The sequence below is a fragment of the Balaenoptera ricei genome, chromosome 5 (genome assembly GCF_028023285.1).
Source record: "Balaenoptera ricei isolate mBalRic1 chromosome 5, mBalRic1.hap2, whole genome shotgun sequence".
In the NCBI taxonomy this organism is placed as follows: domain Eukaryota; kingdom Metazoa; phylum Chordata; class Mammalia; order Artiodactyla; family Balaenopteridae; genus Balaenoptera; species Balaenoptera ricei.
This window is the reverse complement of record NC_082643.1, coordinates 36,955,100-36,980,047: the sequence shown is the minus strand read 5'-3', so window position 1 is coordinate 36,980,047 and position 24,948 is coordinate 36,955,100. Positions and strand designations below refer to the sequence as shown.

The following is a 24,948-nucleotide window of genomic DNA, read 5'->3' as shown; positions in this document are numbered from 1 at the left end:
TATACACTATCAAATGTAAAATAGATAGCTAGTGGGAAGCAGCCACATAGCACAGGGAGATCAGCTCCGTGCTTTGTGACCACCTAGAGCGGTGGGATAGGGAGGGTGGGAGGGAGGGAGATGCAAGAGGGAGGAGATATGGGGATATATGTATATGTATAGTTGATTCACTTTGTTATAAAGCAGAAACTAACACACCATTTTAAAGCAATTATACTCCAATAAAGATGTTTAAAAAAAAAGAAAAAATGAAAACATCCGTCCTGGGAATGTGACCACACCACCAATTCCATTTGGCTCCAGGCCAGGCATCGTGCCAGATGCAGAGGTGGAATAAAGATGAGAATGGGTCTCTGCTCTCCAAGCCTTTGCAGTTGGTGACTGACAGAGACATATGTGCCAGCACCTTGAACACAAAGCAGTCTGGAATAGAGAGGCAAATGCAAAAAGCTGTGGGAGCACAGGGTTGAGAGAGATGTGTTCCCACCTGGGATCTGGGAAAGCCTGGTGAGAGAACAAAGTTGTCCAGGCCCTTGGCTGAGGGATGGGACTTGGGCAGATCCAAATGAGGAAAGGAAAGGGCATTATAAGCAGAGGGGATGGCCCAGAAGCCCTTATTTGTCCTTAATTGTAAGTAACGGTAAGAATAGTACACCTACCCCATAGGGTGGTTTTGAGGATTAAGTATATGTAAAGTACCTGGCACTGGTACGCACTAGAAAAAGTCTTAGCTATTATGGCAGGTAGGGAGCGAAGTAAGTAAGGCCAGCAAGGCACACTGGACGGCTTTTTACTCCAGAAAATAATAACTGTGTCCTCTTGACGTTGCTTCTATAACTGATCTTGTTCCAAGCCCCCAAGTAGGACAAATATCTAAAGTCAAGAGAAAATAGGAATGTTAGTACTTCTCTTTCACGAGAATGTGACTTTTGTGGAACAAAGGTGCAACGTGATCTTGGCAATTAACCTGAGGTAGAGGAATTATGACGGCAAGTCCTCGGTCTTAACTAGAAATGACAAATACAACTTCCACACCAGGACGGGGTTTCCTGGGGGCACCCCCATGAAGCAGGGGACCTCCCACCCCACCCAGGCATTAGGGCACTAGTGGGGCAGTGTCGCAGCTCAGCATTCTTAGATGAAACAATTACCCTCTTCTAACATATATGGCTTCATCTGCAAAACGGAGATGCTGATGCCTGTCACTCGGGGTCATTTTGAGGATTAAATGATATTAGACACGTAGCCTGCTTAGCCCAGAGCATGGCATGCTGTAGGTGTTTGATAAATATTAACTCTTTTGATAGGACAGGGGAGAGGCTGGCTTGCCTGGGACAGGATGTCTGGCTTCTAACTTAGTAAAGATGAGACTTCTTAGAGGAGGCACCGGGAAAGGAAAACAAGGAGAGGGGAGAGGGAAGAACCCCCATCAAGGATTTTAATGTGGTTTTTCCTCCTGCTGAGAGGGCCCCTGCACTCAATAAACCGAAATGACCCAGGTTGAACTTTCAGGCTTCAAAGTATAGTTGGTTTTTAAAAGGAGGTCTTCTTTTTCAAGATCAGTTATTCAGCAGAACTGGAAAGCTTGCCCTCAGAAGAGGCTTAGTCCTAAAACCTGCAGGGAAAACCATGAAGAGTGAGGATGTGCGATCTCTCTATAGGGAGCGGGAGTCCCATACATGCTATTGTTTGATCACTGCGACTCTGCTGCCACCTCGATTTTAAATTAACCAGAAACCCGAGAACCTGAAAGCTGAGCTCCAGCTAACATTATTTAAATGAACCAGCTGTTACATGGACTTTAAACCACATGTCATTTGGTAGTGGGGCTGCCCTCGGCCAAGAGACATCAGTACAGAGAGTTCCCAGCTCACAAGTGGATTGTGTTCCAAATGTGCATTTGGAAGGCTGTGGTTTGAAAGGCAGAATACACTCTCCCAAAGCAGCGATGTTATAAATGGTGATTAGGGCCACACGCCAGCTCACAAAACTCCACGTAACCATAATATAGCTAAATACTATACATTTTAGCCAAAAAAGTAGAAGTCAATAATGTTACAATACTAATAATTAAAGAATGAGATAATAAAGTTGAGCATCTTTCATTTGTCTTGCGTACTAGTGATTAAGCAAAAGCAGATTTAATTAAAGGAAAACGTAAAGGTCTACCCCGTGAGGCTGAGGGGCCTGGGAACACTGCTACTGTAGTCAGGAGCCCAGGCAGTCGGCAATCAGACGAGCTTGCGTGATTTCTGCCAGTGTCTACACCTGAAGACTAACCTATCATCCAGAGGGGTAAGAGGGGATGGGGGTTGAAGTGCTGGGATGGAAAGTCAGACTAATTATCTCTATGCAGCCACTCCATCTTCCAAGGTAGAACCTGGCTTTGGGGTCACTTTCCTTTAAGGGATGATTGCCCCCATCAATGACCCAGGCTGCCCCTGGCCCCAAGAATCACTGAAGTGCAGAACTTTTGGCGCCTCTTTTAATACTGATTTTTGAGACCAGGCAAGCTGTTGATTACTCACATTGCCTGGATGGTTTTGAACTTAACCCCCCTGCCCCATTTAGACTGAATCTGCCATTGCCAGCCCTTCACAGAGGAGAGGCCCCACCAGGCTCTTAGACTCCCTCCCTCCAGCTCCCTACTCCACGTGACTGGCACTGCACCTGGCTGAAGACATCCTGAATCACCCATTTTAGCTGTAATGATGAGGATGAAATACAAATTTTATCTATCAGTATGAAAAGGGTTTGAGAAAGAGGAAAGGAGCACAGGGAAAAAGAAAGTTACTTGAAAAAGATCATTTATAAAGCAATATAGTGGTCTTTTGCAAGATCAGACCATTAGGGGGCACCATCAGCCATTAGCAGTTTGGTTGTTCTCAGCAGAGAAAGGGGAAATTAATAGGTGGTCAGAATGGGTGGGAAGGTGGAAAGGACCTACTTTGCATTCAGTAATTTAACATATACAAGGCATTTCTGTGAAGCATGCACTTTAGATTAACTCTTATATACATAAATGCAGTAATTAATTCTCTTTAAATTGCAAAAACAGTACTATTTCTTCCAATTTGTTTACATCCCTTGACCATTTCCTAATGATTTAGATTTTTTTAAAAAAATTATTTCTAACAGTTCTGTTTATTCTGAGCACTGATCCTTTGACAGCTAGATAAATGCAAATATATTCTCTTGGTCCAAGGCTTGCTTCTTTTTATTTTTATTTTTTTATTTGTGTGTGTGTGTGTGTGTGTATACCACATATTTTTTTTGAATTTTTGAATTTTATTTTTATGTAGAGCAGGTTCTTATTAGTCATCAATTTTATACACATCAGTGTATACATGTCAATCCCAATCGTCCAATTCAGCACACAACCACCCGCACCCCCCACAGCTTTTCCCGCTTGGTGTCCATACATTTATTCTCTATACCTGTGGCTCAATTTCTGCCCTGCAAACCAGTTCATCTGTACCATTTTTCTAGGTTCCACATATATGTGTTAACACACAATATTTGTTTTTCTCTTTCTAACTTACTTCACTCTGTATGACAGTCTCTAGATCCATCCACGTCTCAACAAATGACTCAATTTCGTTCCTTTTTATGGCTGAGTAATATTCCATTGTATATATTTACCATACCTTCTTTATCTTTATTCATCTGTCGATGGGCATTTAGGTTGCTTCCATGACCTGGCTATTGTAAATAGTGCTGCAAGGAATATTGGGGTGCATGTGTCTTTTTGAATTATGGCTTTCTCTGGGTATATGCCCAGTAGTGGGACTGCTGGGTCATATGGTAATTCTATTTCTAGTTTTTTAAGGAACCTCCATACTGTTCTCCATAGTGGCTGTATCAATTTACATTCCCACCAACAGCGCAAGAGGGTTCCCTTTTCTCCACACCCTCTCCAGCATTTGTTGTTTGTAGATTTTCTGATGATGCCCATTCTAACTGCTGTGAGGTGATACCTCATTGTAGTTTTGATTTGCATTTCTCTAATAATTAGTGATGTTGAACAGCTTTTCATGTGCTTCTTGGCCATCTGTATGTCTCCTTTGGAGAAATGTCTATTTAGGCCTTCTGCCCATTTTTGGATTGGGTTGTTTGTTTCTTTAATATTGAGCTGCACGAGCTGTTTATATATTTTAGAGATTAATCCTTTGTCCATTGATTCATTTGCAAATATTTTCTCCCATTCTGAGGGTTGTCTTTTCATCTTGTTTATGGTTTCCTTTGCTGTGCAAAAGCTTTGAAGTTTCATTAGGTCCCATTTGTTTATTTTTGTTTTTATTTCCATTACTCTAGGAGGTGGATCAAAAAAGATCTTGCTGTGGTTTATGTCAAAGAGTGTTCTTCCTATGTTTTCCTCTAAGAGTTTTATAGTGTCCAGTCTTACATTTAGGTCTCGAATCCATTTTGAGTTTATTTTTGTGTATGGTGTTAGGGAGTGTTCTAATTTCATTCTTTTACATGTAGCTGTCCAGTTTTCCCAGCACCACTTATTGAAGAGACTGTCTTTTCTCCATTGTATATCTTTGCCTCCTTTGTCATAGATTAGTTGACCATAGGTGCGTGGGTTTATCTCTAGGCTTTCTATCTTGTTCCACTGATCTATGTTTCTGTTTTTCTGCAGTACCATATTGTCTTGATTACTGTAGCTTTGTAGTGTAGTCTGAAGTCAGGGAGTCTGATACCTCCAGCTCCGCTTGTTTCCCTCAAGACTGCTTTGGCTATTCGGGGTCTTTTGTGTCTCCATACAAATTTTAAGACGATTTGTTCTAGCTCCGTAAAAAATGCCATTGGTAACTTGATAGGGATTGCATTGATTCTGTAGATTGCTTTGGGTAGTATAGTCATTTTCACAATATTGATTCTTCCAATCCAAGAACATGGTATATCTCTCCATCTGTTGGTATCATCTTTAATTTCTTTCATCAGTGCCTTATAGTTTTCTGCATACAGGTCTTTTGTCTACCTAGGTAGGTTTATTCCTAGGTATTTATTCTTTTTGTTGCAATGGTAAATGGGAGTGTTTCCATAATTTCTCTTTCAGATTTTTCATCATTAGTGTATAGGAATGCAAGAGATTTCTGTGCATTAGTTTTGTATCCTGCAACTTTACCAAATTCATTGATTAGCTCTAGTGGTTTTCTGGTAGCATCTTTAGGATTCTCTATGTACACTATCATGTCATCTGCAACCAGTGACACTTTTACTTCTTCTTTTCCAATTTGTATTCCTTTTATTTCTTTTTCTTCTCTGATTGCTGTGGCTAGGGCTTCCAAAACTATGTTGAATAATAGTGGTGAGAGTGGACATCCTTGTCTTGCTCCTGATCCTAGAGGAAATGCTTTCAGTTTTTCACCATTGAGAATGATGTTTGCTGTGGGTTTGTCATATATGTCGTTTATTATGTTGAGGTAGGTTCCCTCTATGGCCACTTTCTGGAGCGTTTTTATGATAAATGGGTGTTGAATTTTGTCAAAAGTTTTTTCTGCATCTACTGAGATGATCATATGGTTTTTATTCTTCAGTTTATTAATATGGTGTATCACAATAATTGATTTGCATATATTGAAGAATCCTTGCATCCCTGGGATAAATCCCACTTGGTCATGGTGTATGATCCTTTTAATGTGTTGTTGGATTCTGTTTGCTAGTATTTTGTTGAGGATTTTTGCATCTATATTCATCAGTGATATTGATCTGTAATTTTTTTTTTTTTGTAGTGTCTTTGTCTGGTTTTGGTATCAGGGTGATGGTGGCTTCATAGAATGAGTTTGGGAGTGTTCCTTCCTCTGCAATTTTTTGGAAGAGTTTGAGAAGGATGGGTGTTAGCTCTTCTCTAAATGTTTGATAGAATTCACCTGTGAAGCCATCTGGTCCTGGGCTTTTGTTTGTTGGAAGATTTTTAATCACAGTTTCAATTTCATTACTTGTGATTGATCTGTTCATATTTTCTATTTCTTCCTGGTTCAGTCTTGGAAGGTTATACCTTTCTAAGAATTTGTCCATTTCTTCCAGGTTGTCCATTTTATTGGCATACAGTTGCTTGTAGTAGTCTCTTAGGATGCTTTGTATTTCTACGGTGTTTGTTGTAACTTCTCCTTTTTCATTTCTAATTTTATTGATTTGTCATCTCCCTCTTTTTCTTGATGAGTCTGCCTAATGGTTTATCAATTTTGTTTATCTTCTCAAAGAACCAGCTTTTAGTTTTATTGATCTTTGCTATTGTTTTCTTTGTTTCTATTTCATTTATTTCTGATCTGATCTTTATGATTTCTTTCCTTCTGCTAACTTTGGGTTTTGTTTGTTCTTCTTTCTCTAGTTCCCTCAGGTGTAAGGTTAGATTGTTTATTTGAGATTTTTCTTGTTTTTTGAGGTAGGTTTGTATAGCTATAAACTTCCCTCTTAGAACTTCTTTTGCTGCATCCCATAGGTTTTGGATCGTCGTGTTTTCATTGTCATTTGTCTCTAGGTATTTTTTGATTTCCTCTTTGATTTCTTCAGTGATCTCTTGGTTATTTAGTAACGTATTGTTTAGCCTCCATGTGTTTGTGTTTTTTACGTTTTTTTCCCTGTAATTCATTTCTAATCTCATAGAATTGTGGTCAGAAAATGTGCTTGATATGATTTCAATTTTCTTAAATTTACTGAGGCTTGATTTGTGACCCAAGAGGTGATCTATCCTGGAGAATGTTCTGTGTGCACTTAAGAAGAAAGTGTCATCTGCTGTTTTGGGATGGAATGTCCTATAAATATCAATTAAATCTATCTGGTCTACTGTGTCATTTAAAGCTTCTGTTTCCTTATTTATTTTCATTTTGGATGATCTCTCCATTGGTGTAAGTGAGGTGTTAAAGTCCCCCACTATTATTGTGTTACTGTCGATTTCCTCTTTTATAGCTGTTAGCAATTGCCTTATGTATTGAGGTGCTCCTATGTTGGGTGCGTATATATTTGTAATTGTTATATCTTCTTCTTGGATTGATCCCCTGATCATTATGTAGTGTCCTTCCTTGTCTCTTGTAACTTTATTTATTTCCAAGTCTATTTTATCTGATATGAGTATTGCTACTCCAGCTTTCTTTTGATTTCCATTTGCATGGAATATCTTTTTCCATCTCCTCACTTTCAGTCTGAATGTGTCCCTAGGTCTGAAGTGGGTCTCTTGTAGACAACATATATATGAGTCTTGTTTTTGTATCCATTCAGTGAGCCTGTGTCTTTTAGTTGGAGCATTTAATCCATTCACGTTTAAGGTCATTATCGATATGTATGTTTCTATTACCATTTTCTTAATTGTTTTGGGGGTTTTTTGTAGATCCTTTTCTTCTCTTGTGTTTCCCACTTAGAGAAGTTCCTTTAGAATTTGTTGTAGAGCTGGTTTGGTGGTGCTGAATTCTCTTAGCTTTTGCTTGTCTCTAAAGCTTTTGATTTCTCCATCGAATCTGAATGAGATCTTTGCCGGGTAGAGTAATCTTGGTTGTAGGTTCTTCCCTTTCATCACTTTAAATATATCGTGCCACTCCCTTCTGGCTTGTAGAGTTTCTGCTGAGAAATCAGCTGTTAACCTTATGGGAGTTCCCTTGTATGTTATTTGTTGTTTTTCCCTTGTTGCTTTCAATAATTTTTCTTTGTCTTTCATTTTTGTCAATTTGATTACTATGTGTCTTGGCATGTTTCTCCTTGGGTTTATCCTGCCTAGGACTCTCTGTGCTTCCTGGACTTGGGTGGCTATTTCCTTCCCCATGTTAGGGAAATTTTCAACTATAATCTCTTCAAATATTTTCTCTGGTCCTTTCTCTCTCTCTTCTCCTCTGGGACCCCTATAATGTGAATGTTGTTGCATTTAATGTTGTCCCAGAGGTCTCTTAGGCTGTCTTCATTTCTTTTCATTCTTTTTTCTTTATTCTGTTCTGCAGCAGTGAATTCCACCATTCTGTCTTCCAGGTCACTTATCCGTTCTTCTGCCTCAGTCATTCTTCTTTTGATTCCTCCTAGTGTAGTTTTCATTTCAGTTATTGCAATGTCCATCTCTGTTTGTTTGTTCTTTAATTCTTCTAGATCTTTGTTAAACATTTCTTGCATCTTCTCGATCTTTGCCTCCATTCTTTTTCCGCGGTCCTGGATCATCTTCCCTATCACTCTTCTGAATTCTTTTTCTGGAAGGTTGCCTATCTCCACTTCATTTAGTTGTTTTTCTGGGGTTTTATCTTGTTCCTTCATCTGGTACATAGCCCTCTGCCTTTTCATCTTGTCTATCTTTCTGTGAATGTGGTTTTTGTTCCACAGGCTGCAGGATTGTAGTTCTTCTTGCTTCTGCTGTCTGCTCTCTCGGCTTGCTTCTTTTTAATGGCAACTTTCCATTGTACAGAAATTTTACATTTTAACATAGACTAACTTATGAATCTTTTCCTCCATGGTTTGTTCTTCTTGACTCTTGTTTAATATATCTTTACTATATTGAGATGACAAAGATATTCTTTTAAATTGTCTTCTTAAAGTTTTGCTTTTTAAACCATCTGTTTGTCTTGTTATGCTGTAACTTTTTTCATATGGATAAGCTAATTACTACCCAGTCAATCCTTTCCCTGCTGATTTGCCATTCTTCTCATAAAACTAGTTCCTGTCAATGCATGTGTCCATTTGGAGTCTTTCTGCTGTGTCCCATGGGTCTATTTCTCTCTTCCTGTACAATATACCATATTTGTCTATCTAGTCTTGACTCCACCTTGTTTTTCAGGCACCTTTATGACATTATCTCATTTCTTCTCTTACATCATTACAATCACCTCGGGGGTCTAGACCAGGAGAGGATGGGGGCAGCAGACTGGGGCTAACATGCTGAAGAAATTACAGCTAAACAACAGGAATAAAGTTCATCTTTTCCACACTGATGATGGAGTCAGCTGCCAACCATTCTATCTGGGAAACAAAGTTGCAAATTACATGGGCTGGACCCAGAAGACAAGGGTTCAGGTGATCTCCCAGGGGAAGGCCCAGGTCCTGGAGGAGCACAGGGGTGAAGGGGCTCTGCATTCTCCCACAGTGGAGTTTCCCTCCTTTGTCATCTGTGGAGGGGCCGATGGGACTCTACCAGGGAGCTCTCCCACCTGACTGAGGCTGCAGATAACTGAGGAGGAAGCGGCAGGGGGCTGGGCAGGCAGCAGAGGGTCAGTCTCCGGGCATGTGGACCATCACCTGAACTCTTGTCTTCTGATAAACACTTCTGAGGGAGAGAACTGAGGAGAAAACGACCTCGCTTGTCCTTGCTCCTCTCTCATCTCCACTGCTCACTCTTAGACTCCCTACATCTTATCCTTCCTGTAGCCTGGTAACAGAGCCTCTGGGTCCAGCCCAGAGCACGGGAAGTGGGGTGGGGGTGGGGTGCGCAGGATGTTTCACTAGCGATGGTGGCTGACAGAACGGCTACACCACAGAGGGCCCCAAGACCCAGAGGGTCTCTTCAGCGGTGATGGTGACCATCATGAGCGTCCCTGCTCTGCAGGAGGCTCCCCGTGCTGGTACCGGGACTGCACTGCCCGGGGCTGGGCGTCCGGGTAGCCCCCACCTGCGTACTCAGAGAGCCTCAGCAGCGGCTGTGCACGTCGAAGGTAAGGCCACGGGGGTGACGCCCGGACTGGAGGCGCCCCCCCAGCACGAGCAAGTACCGGTTGCGGGGCACGGGTGTGGGGGGACACTGGGCTGGGGTCCCGAGACCCGCACAGGGGCTGGGAGGCCGCACAGATAGGTCTCCAGGGTCCCCCACCAGCACCCCGTGTGAACTGGCTGGGGATGGAGGGAGGGATGACCTTCTGGAAAATGTTGTCTCTTCGCCCCGCCCCACCCCACCCCAGGAGGCCGAGCTCCTCTCCATTTCCCTCTCTGCCTCTTTCCTTTTCTTCTCCCCTTCCTTCTCCCCTTCCCCTCTCTTCCTCCCCACTCCTTCCGTCCATGGCTCCCCACCCACTCTGTCTCTTCCAGCATGAGCCTTCTGCTCAGCCTTCTCTGCTGGCTGCCCTCCGTGCTGGCTGCACCCCTCTCTCCTCCTTGCTCCCTGGCGGAACCGGGTGAAGGCCGAAGCACTGGAGGAGGACAGCTGAGGAATGATGGATGTACATCAGGCTCAACTCTATGGTTCTCACTCTGGAGCAAGCGTCAGAGCCACTTGGAGGGCTGGTTAAAAAGTAGATGTAGGTCGATTGCTGGGCTCTGCCCCCAGGGTTTCCAAGCGTCACCTCTGGGGTAGGGCCTGACCATTTGCAATCTAACCAGTTCCCAGGGGGTGCTACTGCTTGAGCTTTGAGAATCACTGGGCTAGCACGTTCTTCCTCCTGCTGGTGGTGATCTCAAACCCAATCGTTCATTTATTTTTCATTCATAGGACAATTCTTAGGTCATGACCAAGTACTGGGAACTGGGGTAGGGAGAGGGGGAAGAATACAATTAGAGGTGGACCTTTCCTCTGGGAGCTCACATCCTGGAAGGAAAGTAAAACTAGGACACAAATAACTCATCGAGGGGAGGAAGAAATTACTGAACCAAAAACAGGTTCAAGTGAAGCTTTGTAGGATTTCTAAGAAGCAAGGGATCGCTCCTGGCAGGGGGGATGGGCAAGGCTGGTGGGGGGCATGGCATTTGAGCTGGGCCTTGGAGGATGGGTGAGATATGACCTTGTGGCCATGAGGGGAATGGAAATTCTAAACGGAGGGAACAGCAGTACCAAATTGCTTGGAGGTGAAGAACATTGTTGGGGGATGGAGACCCTGGGGAAAGGGAGAGGGAGCAGTACTTATTGTGACCCTGGTAGAAATCCAGGGTTCATGAGGCTTGTAGTGAAAGATAAGGGAGAGAGCTAGGCTGCTGCAGGCCTCATGTCCCGCACTATGCATTTGGGAGTTCGTCTCCAAAATGGAGAAGCTCTAAGGAAGATCCATGGCTTCCTTGCTGGTTTCAAACCCGGATCATCCAGAGAGAGTTATGGATGAAGACCTCTGCACACCAGGAGGGGCAGAAGACTGGCAAGGGTCACTTTTGCTGCTGCTGTTTGCTCTCCCTTAAGCCTGACATCACTGTCTTGCCATCACCCTCAGGAGGCATGGTCCCTCTGTTAACTGGGAGGGACTCACAGCTTTCCCCTTAGCCCCAAAAGCAGAGCTGTGTGGTCCAGGGCCAGAAGCCAAGGTGTCACCTGAGAGTTATTTAGAAGTGAGAGTCTGAGTCCCCACCCCAGACATACTGAATTAAAATCTGCATTTTAACCAGACCCCTGGGTGACTGCACATCAAAGTTTGAGAAGTGCTGGTTTAAACCAGACTTTACAAGAGCCGGGGATAACAAAAGAAAAATAAATAGGGTTACTGAGCACCCAGTAAAAATTTACTAATCCCCTTATATATTATATCACCCTCTCACTCTAAACCTCACCCTGTTTTATTTTCTTTCATCTCCATTGCCACCTGAAGTAGTCTATTTGTGTATTTGTTCCTCTAAGAGCCTCCATCACCTCCCAAGATCCAAGAGAGCAGGCACTTCATCTGCTTTACTAGCTACTACGTTTCCAGCACTGAAAATAGTCTGGCAAATGGCAGGATGTCAAGAAATATTCACTGAAAGAATGAATGAGTGGACGAATGAGCAGACAACCCCATGACCTGGGACACAGTCTGCGCAGCTCCCAGCGAACCTCTCTGTGGCAGAGGTCCGCCCCATTCCCCACCATCCTCCTCCCACCAGCTCAGCGGCACCCCTGGGGTCTGCTGAGCCAGCTAGCCTCGTGTGCTTTTTTTTTTTTTTTTTTTTTTTAAAGGAAGAGCCTCAATTAGCCATTTTTTTTTTTAAAGTACATTTTTTTTTTAATTAATTAATTTATTTATATTTATTTTTGACTGTGTTGGATCTTCACTTCTGTGTGAGGGCTTTCTCTAGTTGTGGCAAGTGGGGGCCACTCTTCATCGCGGTGCGCGGGCCTCTCACTATCGCGGCCTCTCTTGTTGCGGAGCACAGGCTCCAGACGCGCAGGCTCAGTAGTTGTGGCTCACGGGCCTAGTTGCTCCACGGCATGTGGGATCTTCCCAGACCAGGGCTCGAACCCATGTCCCCTGCATTGGCAGGTGGATTCTCAACCACTGCGCCACCAGGGAAGCCCTCGTGTGCTTTTGATATGTCTCAAAGTTGGAGTGCAAGAGAGCAGAGAGTGTGGATTCAAGTGTTCCCTCCTCTGCTTCACTGAGGTCTGCTTTGCAGTCTCTATCGTCCCCCGAGAAGACCCACCTCTGCCCCAAAACTGCTCTCTGCCTCACAGCCCTCCCCTCCCCTCTATGCATGGGAATTTTGTCCTCTTCTTGTAACATGAATTCCTTATCGCTGGACACAGCACTCCAAACCTAACACCCTTTCCTCCCACTCACGTGTGCCCTAGGGACATCAGTAGTTTTGCCACTCGTTTTAGCAAGATTCTTCTATCAGATGGATTGTCATGAGGGAAGAGTTGAAAGGGAAAGGTAGCAGCTGGGGTGAGAAAGGATGAGAACTGGCACCAGTGGGGGTTCAGTGGTGGAGGGTGGCCCAGCCCTGCCCTCCTGCAGATTCAGACACGGAAATAGTCAACAGTGACGGTGCAGTGTGGCAACAGTGTTCACGGGCCAAACCTGAAGGGCTTCCTGGAGAAAGTGGGTCCAGGGCAACCCACAGGGAGGCTGGGGGTGCAGAAAAAGCATTCAGGAGACAGAAGGTTCTGCTTAGTTGGAGCAGAGGGTGTGCAGGGACAGTGGACGGAGGTGAGGCCAGAAAGAGACACGAGGCCTCATGAGGGACATTAACAAGGGTGGCCAGGGGGATGCTAATGTGATCAGTTGGCTTTTGATAAGATCACCTCACTGTTTGAAGAGGGGAAAGGTGAAGGCAAGGGCCCTGGGAGGAGGGGCGCGCCCTGGTGCCTGGCTCCATCTCCATGTCTCCTGGCTCAGAGCGCCTTCCCCGCCCACCATCTAGAGTCAGGACCCCTCCCCCGCCGCCAGTTATGCTTTATCACACATTGTGTTTATTTTCTTCTAGGATTTACTCCATTAGGTAATTGTTTTGTTTATTTGTTTATTGTCCACGCTTTCTGTCGCACACAAGGCTCCATTCATGAGAACAGAACGTCTGTCTTATTCTCCACTGTATGCCAGCCCCACCCCCCAGTGCCTGGCACACAGGAGGTGGTCAATAAATATTTGTTGAATGAATGAAAACATGGATGGTATAGAGGCCATAGAGGTGGAAAGAAGTGGTTTGCGAGGTCTTTAGAGGTAGTGTCAACGGGAGGGTGACAGGCTGGAGGCGGAGGGTTAGATCAACAATGGTGCCCCAGGTTTCTGCTTTGAGCGATTGGGTAGATGGGATGTGGGGCTATTGGGGGAGGTGGGGGGCGCTGAAATGGGAGCATTTTGGGTGAAATTAATATATTCAGTTTGGGGCAGGTTGAGTTCGTGTGCCTGAGGGACATGCAGGTGGATTTGTGTAGGAGGCACTTCAGTAGAAGAATCCAGAGCTCAAAAGTGAGATTTGGCTTAAAAGGAGAGGAGAGGTCGACTGGAATGGTGATGCAAGGATAGGAAGAAAAGGGCTTGGCGACTGACAGACAAGGAGAAGGGGCAAGGAGAGGGCCAAGTAAACACGACTGCTTGATTTCTTTTAAGTGACGTATTCATGTAGAATATATTCAATATAGACGAATATAAAAAAAGAAGTAAATATCCCAAGATCCAGCACCACCCATGGGTCATGGTTACATTTTGGTAACTGTTCTGGATCTCTCTCTCTTCTGGATGTCTCTGTTCTTCATTCTATGTAACTGCACGTTTACACTGTTAGGCTCATATTATACACAACTGTTTTTGGAGCATGCATTTTTTCTTAACCATACGTCATGGAAATATTTCTGCGTTGATAGATATGGTTCTGCACCATCATTTTAAAGAGCTACATGGATTTCCTTTGTAGAGAGATACCATAACTCATTAACTGATCCCCCGCAGACTGACACATAGATTGTTGCCAGTTTCTCAATATTATAAATAAAATTACGTGAACACCTGTGTCATCCTTCCTTGTCTCTTCATTTCCTGAGACAATATTCCTAGAACATTCTACACTAGAATAGACAAACACTTAAAATTTTGATATGCATTGCCAAATTTCTCTCCAGAGAAACTGTCTTAATGTACACCCACACGTGACAGGCGCAAGAGGGCTGTTTTCCCCCTTGTCACTCTTTTCGGTGAAAATTATACCTTGTTATGGGAATTTTTTCTTTTTATTGTTAATTTTTATTAAAGTTTTGTACATCCCAAATTTAAAGACTCATACATAATTCTGTAAGACTTAAAACAAACAAAAAAAGCATCCCCACTTTCACTCACCTTTCCCCATTCCTGATTTCCACTCCCCAGAGGCAACAATTTTCAATGCTTTCACCCATTTTTTCTGGTATGTGTTCCATATTTTCAATAACACGATCATGCAGCATTTCTTGATTTTTAGTCACTGGTGTTATCTGATTGATCCCCTACTGTGGATGATGAGAACTACACTCTCTCCCACCAGCCTGCCCACTCCACCCCCACTGCTTTCCTTCTTCCATCCTCTCAATTTAGTTACATCACACATTTTGGCTAAGTCTTCACTCACTGCCTACATTAGCGACTCAAGTGAGTACTAGTCACTCCCAGACGGGTCGCTACACATCCACTCTGTACTAGTCTGCTTTCCCTTGAGTTTCATGTTCTGGTTTCCTTAGTTTTCGGTGTACCAGTCACCCATTCATCCCCAAACCCACTGCCGGAATTGTATGGATCTTCTCAACGTGCCAGAACACACTAGCTGATCTCTCAGCTTCATCTTTTTCTTGGAGATGCACTTGGTGAAACCCCCCATGCCTGGTCCAGTCTAGGCTGGCCACATCCCCAGTCTGAGGCCCAGCACCAGTCCTGGATGTCCCTCCACCGACCTCCTGGAGCATCCCTTCACCTGGAGGGGACTCTCCTGGTTGCACCCCTCTTTCCTGGAAATCCAGTTTTTCTCTTTCTCAGTTTACTCTGTTGTTTTAGTCAAGCCTCCTGAGACAGGACACATGGGAGATGAATGTTTTTGAAATGTTGCATGTCCATAAATATCTTCATTCTGCTTCCAGACTTGATTGGTAGTTTGTCTATAGAAGTAATTTTCCCTTGGAAGTTTGAACACTTTGTTCTGCTCTCTTTGTAACTTGTGGAGATGGTGTTCAGGAGTCTGTGCCATCCTGAGTTTTGATCCTTTACATTTGACCTGTATTTTCTCTCTGGATAGGCTCTTCCCTCTGAACCACAATTTTCAAATTTCCAACTGGTGTGATTTGACGTGGCTCTTTTTTCATTTATTGTGCTGGGCACCTGGTGAGTCCTTTCATTTGAAAACAGGTGTCTTTCAATCCTTGGGAATTTTCTTGTAGAATTTCTTTTAAATTTCTTACTCTCAGCTATCTTGTTCTCTTATTCTGGAACTACTCTATTTTGGATTTGAGATTTCCTGGCCAGATTCTCTCATTTTCATATATTTTCTTTCTTCTTTTCCATCTCCTTTGGGGGTTTTTGGTTATTCTTTCGGAGGGAGTTTCGTAATTTATCTTCAACTTTTCCATTAGATTTTTAATTTCTGTTCTCAAATTTTTCATTTCTAAGAGCTTTTGTTTGTTTCCATTTTTAAAGCCTGGGATCCTTGTCATCATTGCAGAACCCTTTCCTGACTCAAGGACTTGGTGATCTTTGGCCATCTGTTTATATTTAAGGGGAGACACTAAAACACTGTTCAGAAGCTCCCGTAAGCAGAGGGAGCTTGTTGACAGGCAGGTTGTGCTGGAAGGGGACCTACCTGGGCCTTTTCACGGGAAGAATGATGACGGTCCATATCTGTAAGTCTTTTCTCTTGTCTTGGATGGTTTTACAAAAAGCCCTCTGGTCTTCCATGTGCTGCCTGGCAGCCAGCATCCCCAGCCAAGTGGCAGGCCCGCATCTGATAGGCCCAGGGCAAGAGTACAAATAAAGTCCCACATGCCACACGTCTAAAGATTATAAGCCAAGCTGCTCTGCCAGGCCTGCCTGCAGGGTCCACCGGGACCTGTGCAGCCTGCTTGACCCAGAGCTTACAGGGGTCACGCCCTCCCCACCCGCCCCGCTGCTTGCAAACCGGAGTGTATAACGACCTGCTGGGGCTGGACACGCGTGTATCCGTTTCCCGGAGCTGCCATAACAATAGGAATTTACTGGAAGGATAAATTGGGAGATTGGGATGACATACAGACACTACTATATATAAAATAGATAACTGATAAGGACCTAGTGTATAGCACAGGGAACTCTACTCAGTACTCTGTAATGGCCTATATGGGAAAAGAATAGATACATGTATACGTATGACTGAATCACCGTGCTGTACACCTGAAACTAACACAACATTGTAAATCAACTGTACTCTGATAAAAATTATTTTAAAAATACAGAAAATAAAAGAAATATTGATAGAAAAGGGGGGAAAAAAACATTAGAAATTTACTCTTTCACAGTTCTGGAGGCCAGAAGTCCAAAACCTGAGTATAGGCAGGGCCATGATCCCTCCAAAGGCTCTAGGGTGAATCCTTCTTTGCCTCTTCCAGCCTCAGGGGACTCCAGGTGTCTTTGGCTTATAGCTGCTTATCTCCAGTCTCTGCCTCTGTCTTCACGTGGCCTCCTCCTGCATGTTTTTCCTCTGTGCTTATGTGTCTCTGCTTATGTGCAAATCTCCCTCTGACTTTCTCTTGTAAGGACACCAGCCGTTGGCTTTAGGGCCCACTGTAAATCCTGGATGATCCCATCCCAAGATCCTTAACTTGATCACATCTGCAAAGACTCTATTTCCAAATAAGATCACAGTCATGGGTACCAGAGGTTAGGAATTGGCCATATCTTTGGGGGTAGGGGGGGGACGTGGAGGGACATAGTTCAACCCACTGCAGCACGGAAACCAGGGAGGAGGACTGGTCCCATCAGACGCACCAAGGACCCGGGGTAGGAAGGGCCCCCCTGCACACCTTACCTCCTCACTTCTCAGACTCAGGATTTCCAGGCTGTTCCTAGCTCCTTCCAAACTACCCCACCGCAGTGGAGGGAGAGAGGCAGTGCGGTTACAAGGGGGACCCCATCTGCTTAGACACCAGCTTCAAATGGCCTGGGGGGCGTGGGCAAATTAAAAACTCTATCTCTGATTTTCTAGGGCTGGGGCTGTTCTTTATTTCCGCCCTTCTCCCTCAACCCACCTGAGGGCCTACACCCTACACCAGCCCTCTTCTGTCAATTTCTACTCAACCAGCGACAAAACTTTCAAAATATTTTCTTAAGAGTTAGAAAAGACAAAAAAAAAAGTTTTTGTGTTTCCAGGTTTGAGATGCACAGGGGCTTGTAGAGCAGGGCAATGCCCGTGGGGCCTGATAGAGGACGGGGCTGGGATCCCTCCTCCAGACACGAGCTTTCAATGCCTCCGCCCTCCCTCCCAGATCCTGGGCCTCTGAGCCCTGTCCAATCACCCTAGGGGTGGGGTGCAGGGGAGAACGACACAAAGCCTCCCACCACTCTTAACTGAACCTTCTGTTTTCACCCAGCTGCACCCACACTTCCAGAAGTGCTAGGACCCCTCCACCCCTCATCCCTCCCAAGGGTCTTTAGCACAATCAGTCTTCTTTCACAAAGGTTTTTCCAAAGTTTTTACTAGTGCGTTGATACATCTTTTCATAAATGAGCCATTTATATTTCCTCTTTTATGAATTTCTTGTTCATGTGCCTTGCCCTTTGGAAATGTTTTGTCTCTTTTGGATTAAATTGTAAAAGCTCTTTTTCTATACAGGTTATTCACTTCTTGCCTTCACATATGTTGTATCTTCTCCAGTTTAATTTGTCTTTCAAATATAGGTGATTTTAACGTATTTGATTTTTATATCCTCAAAATTCATCAATTTTTTTACTTTACAATTTCTGGGCTCCACATCATACTTAGAAATGCCTTCTTCACTGTGTGATTATTAAAATATTTACCCATATTTACTTCTAGCCCTTTTTAAGATTTTCCTTTTTACATTTAAATATTTGATCCTTCTGAAGCCGGGTATGGATCCGGCTTTATATTTTTCCCAAATGACTAGCTAATGGTCTCAGCACCATTTATTGAACAATCATTTCTTTCTCACTGATTTCTCACTGCTTATCATATGTAGTTGGATCTGTTCCTGGCCTCTGTGTTCTGTTCACTCCTCTGTCTTCTTGTTCCTGGGCCAGTAATGCTTTCAATTAATTTCTGTGGCTGTATTGTAGATTTCAGTGGCTGATAGGCCAAGTCTTTACTCTCTTCTTCTGAATTTTCCTGGCTATCCTTATGCTTATCCTTCAGATAAGCATAAGTCTTAGTGTCATTTCAATTTCCAAAATAAATCCTCTTAAGATCCCAGATGGGCTTACATACCAGAAAAAAATTGTCAAAAAGTAGATTCCACCCTAGAAAAAAAATATTGTACTATAGGGAACTATTACTAGGAAAAAATCATTTCCATCATCATCATAGTTTGCTTTTTCCCTAGGAAATAAGAATATTGTTTCAATATCACTTGATCTAAGGAAGTTCTTAACTGTATCCAATATTTAGCAGAAATCTTTTCAGCTATAATTTCTACTCCCTAAGCTTTCCTGGTCTTCTGTAGAATAATTTATCATACTTCTTTTAAAATGACTTGAGAAACAGACTAACAGATATAGAAAACAAACTAGTGGTTACCCAAGTGGAAAGGGAGGTGGGAGGGCGAATTAGGGGTGTGGGATTAAGAGATACAAACTACTATGTATAAAATAGATAAGCAACAAGGTTATACTGTATAGCACAGGGAATTATAGCACTATCTTGTAATAACTTTTAATGGAGTATAATCTATAAAATACTGAATCACTATGCTGTACACCTGAAACTAATATAATATGGTAAATCAACTATACTTCAATAAAAAAAAAAGGCTTAGAATCTGATAGATAGTTACACATTTATGCCCAGGGCTATATTGCTTGTAAAAGTCAAAGGGAATTTATCTTCTCAACAAAAAACCCAGTTCCCTGTTTTAAGGTTATCTGAACAAAAAGCACTGTGAACCCGAAGATCTTGAATAGCAAAAAGAAAAGGACCCAGGGAGTCTATGGTTACAACTTTTACTGAGATAATTGGCCCTTGGATTGAAGCACCTTCTTACAAAACTCTCATCTATTGTCTTATTTATACTCACAGTACTCCAGTGAAGTAGACAAGAGCAGCTTTTATGTCAATCTCCAGTCTCTAAGAAGTAAATGGAGACAAACACAGGTTGGTGATGTGCCCTGGGTCACCCAAAGCCCCAATCAGCTCGATATTTAGTGCTGGGTGTTGCTGGGTGGCTGCACGGCTCTTGGCTCCAAGCCCGTCCAGTGTTTTCTCCCCCAAAGCAGATGTCAGCCGAGTGAGCCCCATCAGACAAAGGAGGGGACTCGGGTACCGCTCTTCCCTGAGGGTTGCCACTAAGGTTTTGCTCCTGGAAAGCAGCCTTGAGCCCAGGTGCCATGACCTCCATTTGCATCTCAGGGACCACCTGGTGGGACCACCAGTGGGCAGAGAGCCCGGGAGAAGCTGCCAGCATCCCCTGCTGCCTCACCCACTTCCTCTCCTGGCATCATCCAGCCAGCCCTCGCGTTGTGCAGATACTGCCCAAGCCTCTGCTTAGCTGTATCACCTGGAGCTTTCGTCTCTCTTATAAGGGAACCCCTCCAGCCTCTGACCAAGGCATAGGTGTTTTATGGAACCGGTTGACCTCAAGTCAGAGAAAGCCTAGCCTGAAATATGGATGGCGCTGTTTCTTTCCCTGTCAGAATTGCTTATGCCATTTGAAGAAAACAAAGGGAAAAAAGCTGGTTAATGTCAGATTTGTGTAACAAATGCTTTATTTGCCTTCTCTTCTTTGCCATCATTAGGGATTTTTAGCTTTTGATGCTACTGGGCTAGAGATTAAGCAGCCTGTGTTCTCCATGAAGGTTATACGATGACGTATTTTCGAAGATTGGCCTTAAAGGCTTCAAATGACCCAATGTAGTGGATTAGCAGTGACCAACGGAAGGCAGGCAGCACGTGGGAACACTCTGTAGATCAGCCTAAAGCACTTCCTGGGGATGGTCTCTATGCTCTCCCGCTCAGTGTGCAAGGGCAAGGCCACATTACTCCACTTCTCTGGGGTCAGGGTTTAAATTAAATTAACAGGAGGACACAAAAATGCTGCAAACAAGTAGCTGGTCAGCTCTGACTCTAAAACCTTGAACTTGGAGATGATACTTACTCATTGGCATCATTTAAGACACCAGCAAAACAGATGTTTTTTGGAGGTTCTCCAATTCACAGATCATATACCAGAAGCCAGGGTGACATTGCCCATTAGGAGGCCACTCCCTACAACCTTGACTGAATTGCCAAACAAAACCACAGGAATGGGGCCTCATCTGGTTCTCTGACCTTAGACAGAAGAATCAAGTATTTATTAATAGTGACCTGATTACTGTTTTGTTTAGGGTGTGTATGTGTATGTGTGTTTTATTTCCATAAGCAAATATTTTATTAGCGCTTTCATCCTAAATTATTCCAGTACTAAGAAACATCACTCTTTTTCATGGTTTGGATTTCTCATGTAATGCTGTAAAATGCAAGCTAAGAAAACAAGAAAAACTTGAGAAGTGCTCTTTTTATGTTTTTCAGGTCTCTCACACAAAGCTTTCTGCAGATGATGAGTGGAAGTAAGTGATTTGTATTTTTTTACAGCTGGTATACTAAAAATTAGACTTCCATCTTAACAGTTTGAGAAATTAAATGACACCATCATTTTATTTATAAATTTCCCAGGATAGAAGGTGGGTTAGCATGGCCATGTGTGCACAGTGATTGTATAGACCAAAACCACAGGGATTTCATCTGTTTTCTGCAGTAGGCTCCATGCAGTCCCACAAATGTGTATGTCCCTCAATATATGTCCTTATATGTCCTTGTCCTCTGAGGCACAAGACACATCTGGTTTTCTTTATAGGCTGTTTCCCCTGTGCTATGGTACCTACTGTGGGACCATTGGACCCCTATGGGCACCAAATGAAATAACAGTGAAATGTTCCTCCTTTTTTGCATTGTGGTTATCAGTTATGAATGTATTCCTAATCAAAGTAGAAATATTTATTGCATTTGTACACTACTTTATACTTTCCAAAGTACTTCCACATAGGTTAACCATCTGAGATGCATTTTACTGTATATGCACAAAATAGATTAATGTCATAAAGTATATTTTGTTTGATATCTATGCAAGTCCTATTTTAGACTGATGATAAATTCACTCTTCTATCTACGTGGCCTAAGTTGAAGTCCACTCATTACAGAGAATATTAAATAGTTATTTGGGATTTGGGGCTGTCAAAACTATAACTAAGTGCTTGTACCCTTTTATTTTTTTTGCACTTCCCATTTCTTCAGAAGAATGAATATATTTTTTAAAGAGCTTCTAGAAATCATTCTCAGCTCCTAAGCTCAGCTTCCAACACAGAAACAAATAGCCATGTAATTTTATTCAGGTTGCTTACCTGATGTGGATTTCAGCTTCTTCATTTGATAAATGAAGGGGTCTCAGTACATCTATGGTACCTCCCAGCACTAACATTTTCAGATTCCATCTCAGAAAAGTTGAACTCAAGCAGGAATATTTATGAGGGTCTGTGGGCTCATTTCTATGCATTCTCCAGCAGGGGGCACCCCTGGGATTTGGATGGGGCTCTTACTGAGGCAGCTCTGTAGAAATGCTGGTAAAGACAAAGACCCAGCCCAGGTACCCAACAAGTGCCTTTAAAAGGTCACAGAATGTTACCGTGGAGTGCTTTCTGATCAGTGCTCTAACTAAATACATATTGTGACCAGTCATAAGTGGACACTGAGAGATTTTGTGACTGATGGTTCCCCACTTGGGGTGAAAGATAATGCTAATCAATATTTATAAAGTAATTGATTGGCAAGATTCATACTTTTCCCCCTTTTCCCTAATCTTGATCCCGGACTGCTCTCTCCTCTAGGCCAGTGAATCCCAATCTTGGCTGCACCTTAAAACCACACAGGGAACTTTAAAAATTACTGATGCCTGGATCCCATCCTGGAAATCTCTATCGGTTTGCTCAGACTGCCATATCAAAGCACCACAGACTGGGTGCTATAACAACAGAAATCTATTTTCTCACAGACTGGAGGCTAGAAGTCTAAGATCCAGAGGTCGGCAGGCTTTGGTTCCTTCTAAGGCCTCTCTCCTTGGCTTGCAGGTGGCCACCTTCTCCCTGTGTCTTCACATGGTCTTCCCTGTGGGAGTCTGTGTCCTCACGTATAAGGACACCAGTCATGTTGGATTAGGACCTGTCCTAACGACCTCATTTATCTTAATTGCCTCCTTAAAGACCCCCTCTCCAAACACAGTCACATTCTGAGGTCCTAGGGGTTAAGACTTCAACATATGAATTTTGAGGGGACCCAGTTCAGCCCAGAACACCCAGCAATGCTCATTTCATTGATCTGGGGTCCAGCCTGGGCACTGTGATTTTTAAAAGCTCCCTAGTGATTTCCAACTCACAGACCAGGTCAAGAGCCTCTGCTCTAGACTCTCTTAGAGACCACTTCTGCTGTAGGAAGTTAAACCAGATGACATAATATTTTAGTGGTTTTCTCTACCACTGTATAAAATTAAGAGTCCAACTAAACACTGAAGCATTTAGCCATCCTCTGAATGTTTGTGCCTAAGATAATACTTAGGTCTCTTCTTTCTCCTTATAATGAAAATGATTTATACAACTCAGGAGTTTTCTGTAGCCCTGCGGATAACATTCTCTTCACAGGCACCATCTGCAGGATATCTTTGTACTTGAGAATGTTAGCAATTACTTGAAATTACCAGTATTTGACTGGGGTTTTTTTTTACTTTCAAAAATGGCAATTTTATATGATTCAACCTAATAGCAATTATTATTCCTCATATAGGTACAAATAAAATATTTATGTGCTTTGCAGTTTTAGACCAATCCTGCGAGGATCATTATTTGAGATCTGCAAATGAGGAAACTGAGGCTCAGATAGAATAAGTGACTTTCCCAAGGCGATCCACGTGGCAGATCAGGGACTAGAACCCAGGTCTTCCCAGGGCCCATCAGTGAGCTTTTGGCCCCATCACTTTCCTTGAAAGGACAAGGCTGAGGCCAAAAGCACGTGGGAAAGCTAAGGGCTGAGAGGAATTGGTTTTGCTGACAAACTCAGGCTCCTCCTCTCAGCTGTCCCTTCCCCAAGCCCAGGAGAAAGGGAGGAACCAAGAAGGACTTTGGAAAACTTTGTAATCAAAGCTTCAAAAACCCTACATTTGAAATTCCCAGTTGTTTCTTATGAGTCCCACCTATTTTTCTTGTTCTGCTAAATGTGCAAGAGTTGAGGGCTTTTTCAGCTGACTTCCTTTGCTGGTTCCAGCCTGCAGCAGGAGAGGATGTACAGGATGCACCGGGACCATGAGTCCATGCACATGGAGATGATCTTGACCTTCCTCTGTGCCCTGGTCATCGCCCAGATAGTGCTGGTGCAGTGGAGACAGAAGCATGGTCATTCCTACCATGTGAGTCAACCCGGGGGCCGCTGGAAGCCTGCTCCTCTTCCCATCACATCCCTCCTTTGTTACCACTTTGAAGGAAATGGTTTGGTTTAAGTTGGTGGCTCTCAACCCAGTACAGTTTTGCTCCCGGGAGCAACATCTGGAAACATTTGTGATGGTCACGTCTTAGCGGGAGGGGAGGGGGGATAGGAGCTGCTACTGGAATGTAGTGGGTAGAGGCCAGGGATGCCACTGAAACTGCACAGGACAGTTCCTCATGACAAAAAATGTCAATAGTGTCAAGGCTGAGAAACCCTGGTTTAAGTAACCCAATTTTCCTTTTGGGCATGAACTACTTCTGCCAGTGGCCCAGGACAGGAGGATTAGACATGGCAGAAACAAAAGACTGAGTCTGTCTAACTTTGCTTCATTAGCAATAAACTGTCTTGGCATTGATGGTTTCCATATCCAAGGAAGCGTGATAAGGCAGACACTGCGTTGACCTTGGCCACACAGAGCGGGATCTTGTTGTCACAGACCAATCCCACCCAAGCACGCCCACTGGAGCCTTCCCATCTCATGGCCTCAGAGTCATACCCTGGGCTTGTTGGACCTGAGACCAGGCCACTGCAATGTGCAGAGCAGTGGTGCTCACATCTCAGGGTGCATCAGAATCACCTGGCGGGCTCCTTAAATCAGATTCCCAGGTCCTACCCCCAGAGTTTTTGATTCAATAGGGGCCAAATAATTTGCACATCGAACAAGTTCCCAGGTGGAACTGATGTTACTGGTCCTGGGACCGCATGCTGAGAACCAATGGTTTAGACCTGAGGATGGCCTGAGTGGAGAAACGTTGCAGAGGTGATAGGTCCTCAATTAATGCTCTCCATGGTTCGGGTCTTGGACTGGTCGTTGTATAAGAAGGCTTGCCTGTGACATATGAAGGGCTGGCTTAGACCAGTATTTTATTTTCTTTTTACCCATCATAAATATTACTTCCTACCTAGCATGGGATCTAAAGGAATTCTTTTGAGTTCCCTATAATATGTAAATTTAGGTAATTTTGAACATTTATTTAGAAAGGGGAATCTTGGGGGGAGGGGGTTTGTTTGTTTTTTAAGCAAATGCATCCATGTGCTGCCATGTCACCACTGCCTTGTCAATTAAAATGAACATCCTCTATATTCCACTTGGACAAATTTTCTTCAATGAAGGAGACAAGAATCAAACCTCATTAG

The 24,948-nt window shown here is 43.5% G+C and overlaps 1 protein-coding gene across 1 annotated transcript in view; it reads left to right on the top strand.

Moving 5' to 3' along the window:
- Positions 1 to 9,487: 9,487 nt before the first annotated feature.
- RNF175 (ring finger protein 175) overlaps positions 9,488 to 24,948 on the top strand; it is a 68,031-nt gene continuing 52,570 nt past the window's right edge. Inside the window, 3 exon segments of the mRNA XM_059923818.1 lie at positions 9,488 to 9,679; positions 20,815 to 20,852; positions 23,593 to 23,734. Coding sequence (XP_059779801.1) covers positions 9,488 to 9,679; positions 20,815 to 20,852; positions 23,593 to 23,734 — 372 coding nt within the window.